This window comes from Salvelinus namaycush, chromosome 20 (assembly GCF_016432855.1).
Source record: "Salvelinus namaycush isolate Seneca chromosome 20, SaNama_1.0, whole genome shotgun sequence".
NCBI classification, from domain to species: domain Eukaryota; kingdom Metazoa; phylum Chordata; class Actinopteri; order Salmoniformes; family Salmonidae; genus Salvelinus; species Salvelinus namaycush.
The window spans coordinates 1515470-1530835 of NC_052326.1; the positions used below are offsets into that span (position 1 = coordinate 1515470).

Here is a 15366-nt window from a genome sequence, read left to right on the forward strand (position 1 = left end):
CTTATACTGAGGTTTTTGTGGTCTCTACTCAACCTTCGCTCCCTCAGCTGACCGAGGTACGCATGGTCTGAAGAGGATTTCTTCAGGTGGGGGTTTTATTCCTAACAGTAGAAAAGGGCTGTCTCATGCGCCCGCCAGTCTGTGCTCACGGGGGCGGGCCAATGACTTAGTTAAACTTTGAAGGGAATACAATTCTCTCACATTAACGGTTCAACATCACCTTACATAATTTCACAAATAGTTTAATCTTTACTCATTCATTTTATACAATAATTAGACGCAAACCACATAACGGAGGCTCCTGCATAAACAGAGTTATGGTAATGTGGCTGTATTGTCTTTCATGAGGTCACAACATGAAACAAAATGGACCGGGTCGTAGTTGGCTACTCCACCGACCGTTTACACATTCTCCAAAACATGGATATTGTTCAGTTCTCAAGTTCTATGATGTAGAAGAAGTTCCTTTGTTCTACTGTGGAACTCTCTCTATACTGCCTGGCCATGAGGAGAGAGTCTCCTCCAGGAATTTACGAACTGAGATAACAGAACCTGGGTGTAGGAGGGAGAGAGACAGAGAGAGAGAAGGGTATGGTACTCGCTATACCCAAATAGGGCCACGTCATGACATATCTTTAATTGGAGTCTAGAGGAAAATCTTTGTCCTCAGGCCTGGAGGGAAGCTAAAGTCATTCCGCTATCCAAGAGTGGTAAAGCAGCCTATCAGCTTGCTGCCTGCTCTATGCAAACTGTTGGACTTCTTTTTTGACTAAGTACAAATAAAGCAACACCTCACGGCAAAACGTCCATGTGACCTACAGTACTTGTTGTGTGTATGTACTAACTGATAGATGTGCACACACACACACACACTTCATGTTAATGTTTATTACATGTATTTAAATTGTAAAGTCTTTTGTCTGTTATATATCTTTCGTTACGTGTCGGCTAATGGGGGTTCTAATAAATTAAATAAAAAATCCTTGTTGGACCCATAAGGTGCTGGAGCTAGGCTCCATCTGGCTCTCTTTGACCCTTGCTCCGGGTAGCTCCAGCTCAATTTAACCACTGGTTGTGTTTGTTTGTGTGCGTGTGTTTGTAGCAGCTGTGCTGATAATGTAAGTGACCCTTCTTTCTCCTAATGACCGTGCTGCAGGTGAAGGCGGGCACCCTGGGGAGAGAGGCCGTAGTGTCCCCGCTGACTGTCACCGCCGACAATGTCACCTCAGCAACCACAACTCAAGTTACCAAGGTAACCCCTCGTGTCTCCTCTGCGAGCTTTTAAAAAAAGGTCTTGACACTTCCTCTTCACTTAATATACACTATAGAGCTATGAAAGGCCACAATTATTATCTGATCTGTAGATTGATGTTGACTGTGTGTGTTGTGTTTCAGACAGTGAAAGGTGGCTACTCCGAGACCAGGATTGAGAAAAGGATTATCATCACAGGAGATGATGACGTGGACCAACATCAGGTGAGGAACAACAGTCACAGCCATTACTAAGTTAGAAGTACTGTAGAAATGCATGTAATTTGTATGGCATCTCATGGACACTCAAAGACACTAATATTGTAGATTGAGTGCAAATGAATAGTGTCCATTTAATGGGAACAGTGACCTTTATCACACAGGCCCTTGCCATGGCGATACAGGAGGCCAAGCAGCAACACCCCGACATGCTGGTGACAAAAGCAGTGGTTGTCAGGGAAACAGAGTCTCCCACTGAGGAGCAACATAGAAAATCGGAGGTATGTGGAGCTGCTATGTAAACATCACTGTCAAGACACCATAGTATTGCCTCGATAAGTAGGGAGATAGTGATAGACAGTGTGTTTGTGTGTGTGTGCGCGTATGCATTTATTTGTGAATGTATGCTATACAGGCTATAGGTGGCTTTAAATATGACATAGCTCACGCGTACAGTATGTTGGACATGGAAGTCAATCATGTTGTTTAAAATGCAGGTTGCAATCTATTGTCATGATTCTTGCACTGCAAGCAACTCTGCGGAGTGGTCACTAACTGGCAAAGCCACGAAGTCAAAAATAAATAAAATCAGATTTAAACCTAACCATAACCTTAACCACACTGCTAACCCTAATGCCGTACCCTAACCTTAAATTTAGACCAATATTTTTACTATATAGGCAATTTTGACTTTGCAGCTGGCCCATCTAGTGGAAATCGCTCAGTTCTGCCTCCAGGGAAAGATTCATGACGACAAACATCAACTTGCATTTAAACCACCTTGCTTATCCCAGTGTCTGTTTCACAGAGCTGTGTGTGTGTTCTCTCTCTGTTTCAGTCCTGATAACTCATGGTGGTTCCTGGGAGTGGGGACAGGAGCCCATCAACCCCCTGACTCCCACTCCACTGTTGCAAGAGGACTACAGTAACCTACCCACAGTGTATACTACAATACAATAGACAGCTCTCCTTGAAATAATTTCAGTCTCCTCTACAACACCATACGCCTCCTCTCCTGTCCCTTTAGCCAGAACCGACTGTGACGCCGCCTCTGACCCACCCTCACCCACCAACCACTCTTCCTCTGGAAAATGCCCTAGAAAATGCCCAGTGTTTGTACAGTAGACCCCCATGAGGTCTGACTCATGTGTTTGTAAAGAATAGGGCTACAGATGTAGGATCTTAATTGTGTGTGTGTGTCTGTGCGTGTAATGAAGATCTTACACCTGTATTTGGTCGTGAATAGGGCTGTTTAGCTCTGGGATCTGTGAGAGATCAGTATAATGGTTCTGGTATTTTACATCCCCAGACAGACTCTGTATGTACAGTACAAACATAATGGCATGTTAATGGTTCATCACCCCCCGATCAGCATAGTTCAATTAAATTATTAGCGATCACGATGTAATCCACAAAATAATCTGATCGACCTTTCCCCAGAACACATTGACTTACCTGTAAGTACTGGTAATTTATTTTTAAGGAACTCAATAGCCCACCCCCACAAATTGCTGTCATATATGGTCACCGTGGAGATGCCTGCTCTGTGCTGACATCATGCATGAAGCATGGGGACTGGGTGAGTGGAGTGTGAGGAAGGGGTTTGGGGGGAGGGGTGCTCTGCAGGGGCCAGTAGTGAGGGTCAGCCTTTAATGCTTGTTGTCACCAGCGTGACACATATAGTCAACAGCTGTCTTACTAGCTTTTTAAACATTTTTAACAGTAGAACAATCTAATTTAAAGTCCAGTGTTTGCTTATCTTCTGAAAATTAAAAAAAAATGTTGATTTAGCATCTCATACTCACATGCATGATTCTAAGTAGTCGAGGGAATGAACGATACGATACAGAGCTGTCGTTGAACTGACGTCCACAGGAAGTGCTCAAGGAGGATTCTGTGGAATATACTTCTGCAACGTGTAGACACTGCATGTCAAACAAAGCTGATGGGCCTATACTGATAGGAGAGTCAACTGAAGAAATACGTGGACAGACACTTCTACAACATCAAGAGACTATGAGTTGGGACTCCGCTTGGCATTCAGGGTGCATTACTACTCCAGGCTCTGACGCTCGTTCTCTGGATTATAACAAACAGAATCCTTCCACACCCCCTTCTGTGCTCCTCTCCTCATCCTGTTCTCCTTCAGTTATCATGCTGTTATACTTTCAGTCGCAAATGCTGGTCACGTAGGGCAAAAGTCAAATCACACCCATTTCCCCATGTGGTGCACTACTTTGGTCAAAACTAGTACACTCTACAGGGGAAAAGGTGTCATTTGAGACAAAGCTATAGTCTGGTCAAATGAGCAGTTTTAATATAATGTTTTACAGTATCTCATTTTATGAAGTGTGAGGATATGTTTGATTTTTTTTTTTTTTTTTACTTTTGTTTTTAAGTTATGGTGTATGAGTTCAACATTTGTATTTATAAGAGTGGTGGTGAATGTGAGCCGGCGGGTTTCTTGCCTTCCCTAAAAATGATTATTAAGTGTGTGATTCCTTTTTCTGTACCTTCACAGACAAAGCCTGGATTCATAGTGTGACACGTTTAAGGCCAAACTCCATCATCTTCGACAGATAGACAGGCGGTAAACCTGTTCCAGAACACCTAGCAAGGCCTCCATAGCCCTGCCTGGCCAAATCTGTATACGTGGCCAAATCTGTATACTCTCTGGATAATAACTCTAAAGCTATATTCAACTGCTGCATATACATTCGTCAGTCAGTCAGTCAGTCTGAAAAATCAACAAAAACTATGCTGGAACAAACTGTTGAATAAATACTATGCATTGTTCCCTGTGTGGACTAACTTTGACAATATTACTGAGGAGAACCAGATTCATTTTTGGTGTGCCGCTCTGCTCTCATCTCCTACAGTATATGATATTGTTTATTACAGCGGTCAATCTTAACTGCTTGTGAGACTTGCAATAACTGTCTCTTTGTAGCCACCTCGCTATTGTAATCCATTATCAATCTATTTAAAAGAGAACTGTGAACTCTTATGCATATAAAAAGCACTACCAAAACGTTCCAAGATGGAGTTGAATCTAAAAGCTGAGTTCTGCCACCGTGTTCCCATGGCTTTGTTACCGTGCTTGGCATAATTACTCCACTCTCACTTCACCCTGAAGTAATGGAGAAGATCCTTCGGACTTTGTCTTAACTGCTGTAAAGTTCAGTCTCTGTGAAACAGAGTCCCTAACAGTTATTTTGTATATTTTATTTCATATTATCTGGTCAAATGACACTGGATTGATGTTAAGGCACTTGCTTGCAGTGATAGGCAGCAACGATATGGTTAGAAATGTGTTTTTTTTTCTATACTGGACACACACCTTTGAAAATGATTACTTGCTGTACAGTATAGACATTGAGAAAGAAGTTGCTCTGTATATCCGATGTGCTGTTTTGAAGGGTGGGAGGCATATTGTATGTATGTATGAACATGAATACTTCTATGTGTGCATTTAGTTACAAATATACTGGAAGAGTGGTATGAGGTTGTGCACATTTTGTAATAGAGGATTCACAAATGTGCAATGTTAAGACTACAGACTACGTGTAAGTACTAATGCACTTGTTATACTGATGATGGGTGTCTTACTGTTGGAGTCACTGCCACTGGAAACCATGGAAGTAATTATTTAGCCTACCTGTGTGATCTACTGACATTTCAGCCGTCCACTCTCCATGCGGTGTTGTCATAACCTTCTTAAGGTCCTATAGAAGAACTGGGTAATACTATAGATTAGCTATGATACACTGTTTCAGTGGTAGGAATAATACGAATTGGAACAAAAATATATTGAAGAGCAGAAAGATTACAAACAATCACAGGCCCCAATAGGACAGAACTAACTGGCTGATTCCATAGGCTCACATGAGGCACTGTCCACCCCACTCTTCCTCTTCCACCCTTCAATTCACCTCAACCTGTTTGTTCTACATCCCCCTAGTGCTTGGTGGTTTGTGTTTGCTGTATTTGCGTTCAGTCTAAATGGAAAACATACATACGTAAATAAATAAATGTCTCAATGCTATTTTCATTGTCTCTGCAATTTTCATGAGATCATGTTGTGGAAACCAGTAAAGGGCTTGAGACGTTAGGCGGTTACATTTAGTTTGTTTGGTATCCTGCATTGCCATCTTGTGGCCCTTAAGAGAATTGCAATTGGGAATAAAATTACAGAAGGACAATACTCAGTCAAGCATAATCATCACTATCCTCAAATTGATTAAAATATGGCTTAATGGTTATAGTTCTACTGTCACTGTCAAGTGCCATTTGTTCTATTGTTGCTTCGTATTTTGAACATTTTGACTGTCATTGGACATCTCTAACTCTTTATATATACAATCTATGCTCTAAGGGGGGAATTCTGAACCGAGTTAATTAAGCCCGCATAAATGGAACGTAATTCCCTTTTTATGCACTTTTCCCTTTTTATGCACTTTTCTATCCAAGGGTATTCTGACCTTGAACTTAAGCTTGAGGAGAGCATGCTATTCACCCGCTATTCGTTTGAGGTGGAGATCAACGAAATGAAGGCGTGGCAGAGGTGTGTCTACAGATTCTGATCTTGACAGACACATTTATCAACATAGAAGTCTCCGATCACTACTCTGAACTGACAAAGGGGGACCAGAACATCTCATTTCAGAGAGCAGCTTTACCCAACTCTGTGGAGACCGAAGGGGTCACTGTGTTATCCAAGTCTGAGACCGGGTTTTTCATTTGTAAGTCTAAATTGAATTAACGATAGATAAATCGGAAGTTTCTGCATGAGTGCTTTGTAGATAAACATGAGAAAATGTTACTCTCTCTATACATACAAAGAGGCCCAACCAAACATTTTTTTAAATACAAAACACAATGCGGAATTCTATAACCATCACCAGTAATAAACCTAAGGGCACAATGGAAAACAGCATCTAGTGGTTTAAGTGTAGATGCTGCTTCATGCATATAGATAATATCCCCAAAATCTAAGATAGACATGTTTGGGGTTTGGGGTTTATGCTGGGTTTCTGTACAGCACTTTGTGACATCTGCTGATGTAAAAATGGCTTTATAAATACATTTGATTGATTGATTGGTTGATTGACATAAAAGTGGCCTGGACAATTTCCTTCCTATTAACAAAAGTCAAACACGCTTTGTTTCTGTAAAATAAACCAACCTTGAACTTCAACTTCTTCACCAGCTCAGTGAAATGTTTTTTAAATGACAGTTTGTCATCAAGCCAGATACCAAGATATTTGTAGGAAGGAACTATTCATTACGAATTCATTTAAATCTGTGTAATGGGACCTAGAAAAAAAAACATGCGTTTTGTTTGCATTGAGCACTAACTTAAGATCAAGTAGTGACCACTGCAGTGACAATTGTTTTAGATCTATTTTACCTGATGATCGCTGGAGTCAAATGTGAAACCAGATATATGGCAGCAAACTGATGCATATCAACATATCACCTTTTCCACAGTGAAGTTTATAAAATGCTGGCCTTATACCTTGCAGGGATGAAATTTGGAGACCCGAGCTATATACTGTACTTCTGTAGCCATGCGCGAATGATAATACAGCGCCAAACCTACCGAGTTGATTTCTGATTTTCTAACTATTTTAATTATATGCCTGGACGTTTCACTGTGCCATGTTGAATATTAGCCACTTTCGGTAGCTACTGTCACTTATACCCACATACATTTATAACTGTCACTTTAGTGTTGGTTTCCTTACATTTTTCATCATTCCATGACATCATTAGTTTACATTTCTTTCCTCTGTCACATTCGTGTGGTTGTTCCTGAGTGGATGATATTAGGCTAACGTATTACAATAAAGTGTCTTCAGAATGTATTCATACCCCATGACTTATTCCACATTTTGTTGTGTTACAGCCTGAATTCATAATGGATTAAAACACGTTCATATCTCACTCATCTACACACAATACCCCATAATGGCAAAGTGAAAACCCCATAATGGCAAAGTGAGAAAAAATAAATAAAAATGTTAGCAAATTTATTGAAAATGGAATACAGAAATATCTTATTTACATAAGTATTCACACCCCTGAATGAATACACGTTAGAATCACCATTGGCAGCAATTACAGCTGTGAGTCTTTCTGGATAAGTCTTTAAGAGCTTTGCACACCTGGATTGTACAATATTTGCCCATCATTCTTTTAAACGTTCTTCAAGCTCTGTCAAATTGGTTGTTGATTTTGTATTTATTAATTATTTTTTGTTGTTGAGGGGGGGTAAATTTGCTTTAATATTGCAGATAGATTGTGGTGTCCATCAATGTAATTGTCTGCATCATTTCCAATCCCCCATATAAATATATATTTTTTTATATATACAGTACCAGTCAAAAGTTTGGACACACCTACTCATTTAAGGGTTTTTCTTTATTTTTACTATTTTCTACATTGTAGAATAATAGTGAAGACATCAAAACTACGAAATAACACATATGGAATCATGTAGTAACCAAAAAAGTGTTAAACAAATCTAAACATATTTTATATTTGAGATTCTTCAAAGTAGCCACACTTTGCCTTGATGACAGCTTTGCACACTCTTGGCATTCTCTCAACCAGCTTCATGACGTAGTCACCTGGAATGCATTTCAATTAACAGGTGTGCCTTGTTAAAAGTTAATTTGTGGAATTTCTTTCCTTCTTAATGTGTTTGAGCCAATTAGTTGTGTTGTGACAAGGTAGGGGTGGTATACAGAAGATCGCCCTATTCGGTAAAAAACCACGTCCATATTATGTCAAGAACAGCTCAAATAAGCAAAGAGAAACGCCAGTCCATCATTACTTTAAGACATGAAGGTCAGTCAATTTGGAAAATTTCAAGAACTTTTAAAGTTTCTTCAAGTGCAGTCGCAAAAACCATCAAGCGCTATGATGGAACTGGCTCTCATGAGGACCACCATAGGAAAGGAAGACCCAGAGTTACCTCTGCTGCAGAGGATAAGTTCATTAGAGTTACCAGCCTCAGGTATTGGAGCCCAAATAAATGCTTCACGGAGTTCAAGTAACAGACACATCTCAACATCAACTGTTCAGAGGATACTACGTGAATCAGGCCTTCATGGTCGAATTGCTGCAAATAATTTTAAACTTTTTTATTTAACCTTTATTTAACCAGGAAGCGCTGAGATTTTAAATGTATTTTTCAAGAGCGTCCTGGCCAAGATAGGCAGCACAAAGTCATTACACAGTTACAGACAGACAACATGAAAACTACAGGTAATCTAGTAAAAAAAACATAGAATTCACAAGAGTATAACAAAATCATAAAACAGCAAATTAAAAACATTGACAGGTCAGGGAATCAGCCTCAAAGTCCTTCATCAATGATTTAAAAACACCAATCGGGACAAGTTCTTCACGTTTAAAAGTATTTTGTAAGGGGTTCCAAGCCGATAGCGCGGAGTACAGTACATAAAAGCCCTTTTTCCAATTTAGTTTGGACATTTGGAATCGTTAGCAGGATAAAGTCCTGCAAACGAAGAGAGTACCAACCATATTTCTGAACAATAAAAATGTACAAATAAAATGGTAGTAAATCCAAAATGGCTTTGTAAATAAAAAGCATACCAGTGTCGGAGCCTACGATTGACTAGAGAAGGCCAGTCAACCCTGGTATATTAAGTGCAGTAGTGCGTAAGGATTTTGCAGTTTAAAATACATTTCAATGCTCCATGGTAAAGGGTGTCAATTGATCTCAAACACTGAGCAGAAGCGTTCATATATAAAATATTCACATAGTCTAGTATAGGCATAAATGTAGCTGATACTAGCCTCCTGGCTTCAAAAGAAAAACAGGCCTTATTCCTAAAATAAAATCCCAATTTAAGCTTCCACTTTTTTGTAAGTTGTTGAAAACGCAATTTAAAAGAGAGGCAGCCATCAATTCAAATTCCAAGATATTTATATCAGGTTACAGTCTCAATCTCATTGCCCTGGCAGGTAAAAAAGGTTCAGAGGTCTATTTCTTGCTTTAGAAAACACCATTAGTTTAGTTTTGAGGATAAGCTTCAATTGACACAAGGTATGTTGAACAGAATAAAAAGCAGTTTGCAAGTTCTGGAAAGCTTTTGTGAGAGATGAGGCACAACAATAAATAACAGTATCACCAGCATACAAGTGAAGTTGAGCATTTAGACAATTTTAGTCTTATTTATTTCTATAAATAGTGAATAAGAGGGGATCAAGTACAGAGCCCTCTGGCACACCATTACATACAGACAATTTAACAGACATGAACCCATCAAATTGAGTGCGCTGAGTTCTATCAGACAGATAGTTAGCAAACCATGCATCTGCATGCTCCGAAAGACCTGTGCTCGACAATCTCTGCCTCAGTATAGTATGATCAACTGTATCAAAAGCCTTAGACAGATCAATAAAAAGTGAGACACAGTGCTGTTTTTTGTCAAGGGCTTCAGTGATATCATATAAAACCTTCATGACTGCTGTAACTATGCTTCTTCCTGAAGCCCGATTCGTACATTGATAAAATAGAGTTAGTATATAAAAAACATTTTAGCTGTTCACTAACAAGGATTTTAAGTATTTTCGCCAGGGGTGACAGCTTTGAGATTGGCCTATAATTATTTAAAATAGTTGGATCTCCCCCTTTTAAAAGTGGTAAAAATCACTACTAAAGGACACCAATAATAAGAAGAGACTTGCTTGGGCCAAGTAACACGAGCAATGAACATTAGATTGGTGGAAATCTGATAAGTCCAAATTTGAGATTTTTGGTTCCAACCACTGTGTCGTTGGGAGACGCAGAGTAGGTGAACGGAAGATCTTCGCGTGTGTGGTTCCCACCGTGAAGCATGGAGGATGAGGTGTGATGGTGTGGGGGTGCTTTGCTGGTGAAACTGTCAGCGATTTATTTAGAATTCAAGGCACATTAACCAGCATGTCTACCACAACATTCTGCAGCGATACGCCATCCCATCTGGTTTGAGCTTAGTGGGACTATCATTTGTTTTTCAACAGTACAATGACCCAAAACACATCTCGAGGCTGTGTAAGGGCTAATTGACCAAGGAGAGTGATGGAGTGCTGTATCAGATGACCTAGCCTCCACAATCACCTGAGTTGGACCGCAGAGTGAAGAAAAAGCAGGCAACAAGTTCTCAGCATATGTGGGTTCTCCTTCAAGACTGTTGGAAAAGCATTCCAGGTGAAGCTGGTTGAGAGAATGCCAAGAGTGTGCAAAACTGTCATCAAGACAAAAGGTGGCTACTTTGAAGAATCTCAAATATAAAATATATTTTGATTTGTTTAACACTTTTTTGGATTCCTACATGATTCCATATGTGTTATTTCATAGTGTTGATGTCTTCACTATTATTCTACAATGTAGGAAATAGTAAAAATAAAGAAAAACCCTTGAATGAGTAGGTGTGTCCAAACTTTTGACTGGTACTGTATATTGCGTTATTTTATGTCTGGTTATGACACCTACATAACATTGTCAAAACCCACATTTATTCAAATGAGTTATTTCCTTGTAATTAATTCTTTACAGTCATATATGTGTCATCATATTTTAAATAACTTAATAACATATCCTGTGTCACTTTACTTGGACTAAGAAAATACACTTCATGACACTGTAAAGAAATCATTATGACCATCATTATCGTATAAGCCAGATAGGCCTTTAACATACATGCCCTTATCTCAGTCATCAGTCAAAAAGAGGGTGTCTTGTCCTGCTCCTGAATTCTGCTCCTTCATTCATCCAAGTCATCAGCAACAGAGCATTGTCTGACATCAATGTGTGCACAATTACAATGATAATTTACTTTGGACAAATGAAAAAAATAATATATAACATAAACATACTGCTGACATGTGGGCTACGGTGGAATGGAATGTTTTGCCTTGTGTGGTAGGTTTTGTGGGTTTTGACACTCTTATGTTGGTGTCATAACCAGCCATAAAATAACGCAATATATGTCACAACAGGTCTAAATATATGGTTCATGACAGTGTTATGACCATATTACAGCAGGTTATGACAAGTTATGTCAGCTGTTATTACATATTATGACATGGTTATGACCGTGTCATAACGTGTGATGACGCTGGGTGTGCAGTAAAGTGTTACCAAAAAAGGTAATATATACCTCTAACAAATCCACTATCACAGAGTGGCTTTACACTTGGTTAGGAAGTTATCCCAACATTAACCAAGCTTTGCAGGAGTGTTTGAACCAAAGACTGGCAGAAACGGTTATCTCAACGTGGCATTTTTTCCACTCTACCACTGTCTTAGATAAACACATGTTCTGGCCAGTACCGCTCTTGAATCGACAGGTCAAAAATCTGTGGCACTGCCTCTCTTGGCGTAGGAATGACAGTCCATAACAGTAGTGAGATAGTTCTTTAGATACTGGGGGACTGTACCATACACAATTTTATGGGCCAATCTGAGCTTCAGCTGAATGACCCTTTTATCAACTGATTGCCACTGTAGTTCACTGAGCTGAGAAGGACCAACACGAGTCCAAGGGCTAAGATTCAGAATGACCCTGTCTGTAGCTTGTTCTTGATGGAACTTAGGGCCTCTACTGAGCCAGGCACGCATAGTCAAAGTGAGGCTGCACTAACGCTGCTGCAAGTGTTTTTCAAGGTTCTTTTATCTAGAAATGTGGCCAGAGATTTTCTGGCCAGAGATGTCACTTTCTGGTAAACCTTGGCAATTACCCATGCACTCCCCTGTCAGGAACCTATCTAGTTCACAGCCTAAGTATTTAACACAGTTCTTGGCAGTAACCGCCTCAAAAGAAAGGAACTGCTTCCATGACTAATTGAAGAATTAAAAAAAGGCAACATTGTATACCTAAAGTATGATCAGCTGGTCTTTCACCCCCCCCCCCCCCCCCTTCTCCTCGTAGGTCTATGGCAAGTAACTCCGCTATAGTCCACTGATTTAACACACGCACACACACATACACACATATATTTGCTCTACTTTGTTCATGTGTTTCCCCTAACCTCATGACCAAAAAACACACATTGCTCTAAATGTCATAACCCTCTGAAGTCTTCAGTGGCGTTATGTGGACTGTGTCAATGCGCATTCCATAGGAAGTGCACGCCTATTGATAAAACTAACACAAATGTGTGGTTGTATTGGACATGAGGCATGCACTTCTATGTTTCCGTTCCACTCTCTGGATGATTTCAACTGTGTATCTCTCTTAGTTGGGCAGGATATCAACCCTGATAACATGGTCTTCAAACCATTAGATATTAATAAAGTGAATGATAAATATAGTGATTGCGTTGATCCAGATTGAAACTTCCTGAAATGTACCAGAAATAAGTCTACAACTTGTGATTACTATAATGTTAAGCAATTTAACAACCTGTAAAGCAGTCGATCTAATTCCAAGACAAGCTTATTTTCTGCCTTTCGATTGAATGTTCAGTCTTCCTAAAAATCATGACCACCTTGTTCATTATCTGTCTTCTCTCAGTCATGAATTTCCCATTGTTGCCCTTTCAGAAACATGGTTGACTGAAGAGACAACCGTGCTTTATGACATGTCTCCTTATAATGCTGTTCACCACTGTAGAACATCACGAGTGGGAGGTGGAGTGTCCATTTTTGTTCATAAACGTTTTCAATTCTTTGTAAGAGAGGGCCTCACACTTACATCTGATAACATTGATGTTGAATCTCTTTTCATAGAAATTCCCTCCTGTTCATTTTCTGGTGGTAAAAAAGGGGTAATTGGATGCATCTATCGGCCACCCGATTCTGACATTGTTAGTTTAATTGATATCCTTGCACCAACCTTGGATTTGATTATTAATGAAGATAACATGTGTTTTCTATTGGGTGATTACAACATATATTTATAGAACCACTCACTGACATCAGATTTTTTAAATAATTCATATTCCAGCAATCTGTATCCCATCATCTATAAGCCCACAAGAGAGACCATTTCATCTGCCACCCTTATTGATCTTATTTGAACAAATTCTTTGAATAATGTGGCTAATACATACTTTATACTGACATTTATGAGCGATTTCCAATTTTCCACTTTTTTTGGCAGCTGGAAAGGAACAGATGGGAATGATTAGTAGCATTAATTTTAGAATATTTAACAAAAGTAATCGTGAGTGCTTTAAGATGTCAATTGATGGTATTTTATCGGAAAATGTTTGTAATCGTGAGGGTGTTGGTGAATGGAGAAAGGTGGAGTCAGGCGCAGGACACAGTGATGAGTATAGTCCAACAGTTTACTCAAAAATAAAGATCATATTCCAACATGGAAAACACAAAATATACAAAGCACAAGAACACGAACCCACATGACAAACAATAACGAATAAAACAGAGAGGGAAGCCAGAGGGTTAAATAAGGAACATAATTAATGGAATAGAAATCAGGTGTGTATAATGAAGACAAAACCAAACGAAAATGAAACATGGATCGGTGGCGACTAGAAAGCCGGTGACGTTGACCGCAGAACGTCGCCCGAACAAGGAGAGGGACCAACTTCGGCGGAAGTCGTGACATAATCAGGCCGATGTGGAGTCTGCGTACCAGACTTTCCTCACATCTTTTCATTCTTTATTTCATCACTGCTTTCCCTTAGTTGAACCACGTAAGAGAGCAGCAGAAGGATTCTGGAAACCTTGGTTTACAACCGGTCTCAAAAAATCCTCAGTTAAAGAAGTTGTATAAAAAGTTTTTCACAGATCTCTCTCCCCTGAATTCTGCAAATTACAAAAAGTATAAGAACAAATTTATTCACCTACTTTGCATATCCCCCAAAATAAATTGTACTAACAAATTCCAAGAATCCTTAATAATATGAAGTCAACTTGGAAAATCATCAATCAACTGTTGAATAATAAAAAGGCATCTACAACTATTCCATCTCCATTTATTGTTGGAAATAAGACCTATAGTGATCCTGATGTTATTTCATGTGAATTTAATAACTTTTTTGTGAATGTGGGTTCCTCTCTGTCAAAGAAAATTTTGAAAACTGATGGAAATCCCTTGGATTACATTAACTGACAATTCCTTTTCCCTACTTCCTCCTGATGTGCCCTTAGGGATGGAGGTAATTGGTAACTTAAAGATCTCAGCAGCAGGTCATGATGAGTTTGGTGCCTCCTTGGTGAAATCAGTGTCTTCCTCGCTTACTGAGCCACTAACGTATATCTGTCACACCCTGTGTTCTCTGTCTGTTTGTTGCCCGTTCGACTTGTTCGTTCAAGCTTACCAGCATTTTTCCTGTCATCTCCTTTTGTTTCCCAGCCTCTCTTTCCTCGTCCTCCTGGTTATTGAACTTTGCCTGTCCTGACCCTGTACCTGCCAGCCTGACCTCTCTGCCTGACCCTGAGCCGCCCTGCCGTCCTGTACCTTTGCTCCACCTCTGGATTACTGAACTCTGCCTGACCCTGAGTCCGCCTGCCGTCCTGTATCTTTGCCTTACCCTGGATTTCTGACCCCTGCCTGCCTTGACCTGTCTTTGCCTGCCCCTGTTGCTACAATAAACATTGCTACTTCGACAGTCTGCATCTGGGTCTTACCTTGATCCCTGATAATATCTTTACCAAATGTTGTTCCTAAAGATTTGAAAATTGCCAAAAGATATCCCATTCTATAAAACTGGAGATCCAAGATCTTTTACAAATTATTTGTTGAAACATTTAATGTCAAAACATTTAAATCAACACTATTCTGTATGACCACAAATATGTTTTTCATAAAAACTACTCCACAGATATGGCTCTTTTGCAACTTTTGCAACTAAAATCTTTACAGCCCGAAACAACACTGAATACGCTCTTGGCATCTTTTTGGATGTAACTTC

The 15366-nt window shown here is 39.6% G+C and overlaps 1 protein-coding gene across 1 annotated transcript in view; it reads left to right on the plus strand.

The window, feature by feature from the left end:
- The window catches only part of si:dkey-178k16.1 (band 4.1-like protein 1), a 46119-nt gene extending 43066 nt beyond the window's left edge, over nt 1–3053 (plus strand). The window contains exons 20-23 of the mRNA XM_039016613.1: nt 1157–1252; nt 1396–1476; nt 1635–1751; nt 2309–3053. Coding sequence (XP_038872541.1) covers nt 1157–1252; nt 1396–1476; nt 1635–1751; nt 2309–2314 — 300 coding nt within the window. The 3' untranslated portion in view covers nt 2315–3053. The remainder of the gene's footprint in view (nt 1–1156; nt 1253–1395; nt 1477–1634; nt 1752–2308) is intronic.
- Nucleotides 3054–15366: the final 12313 nt, after the last annotated feature.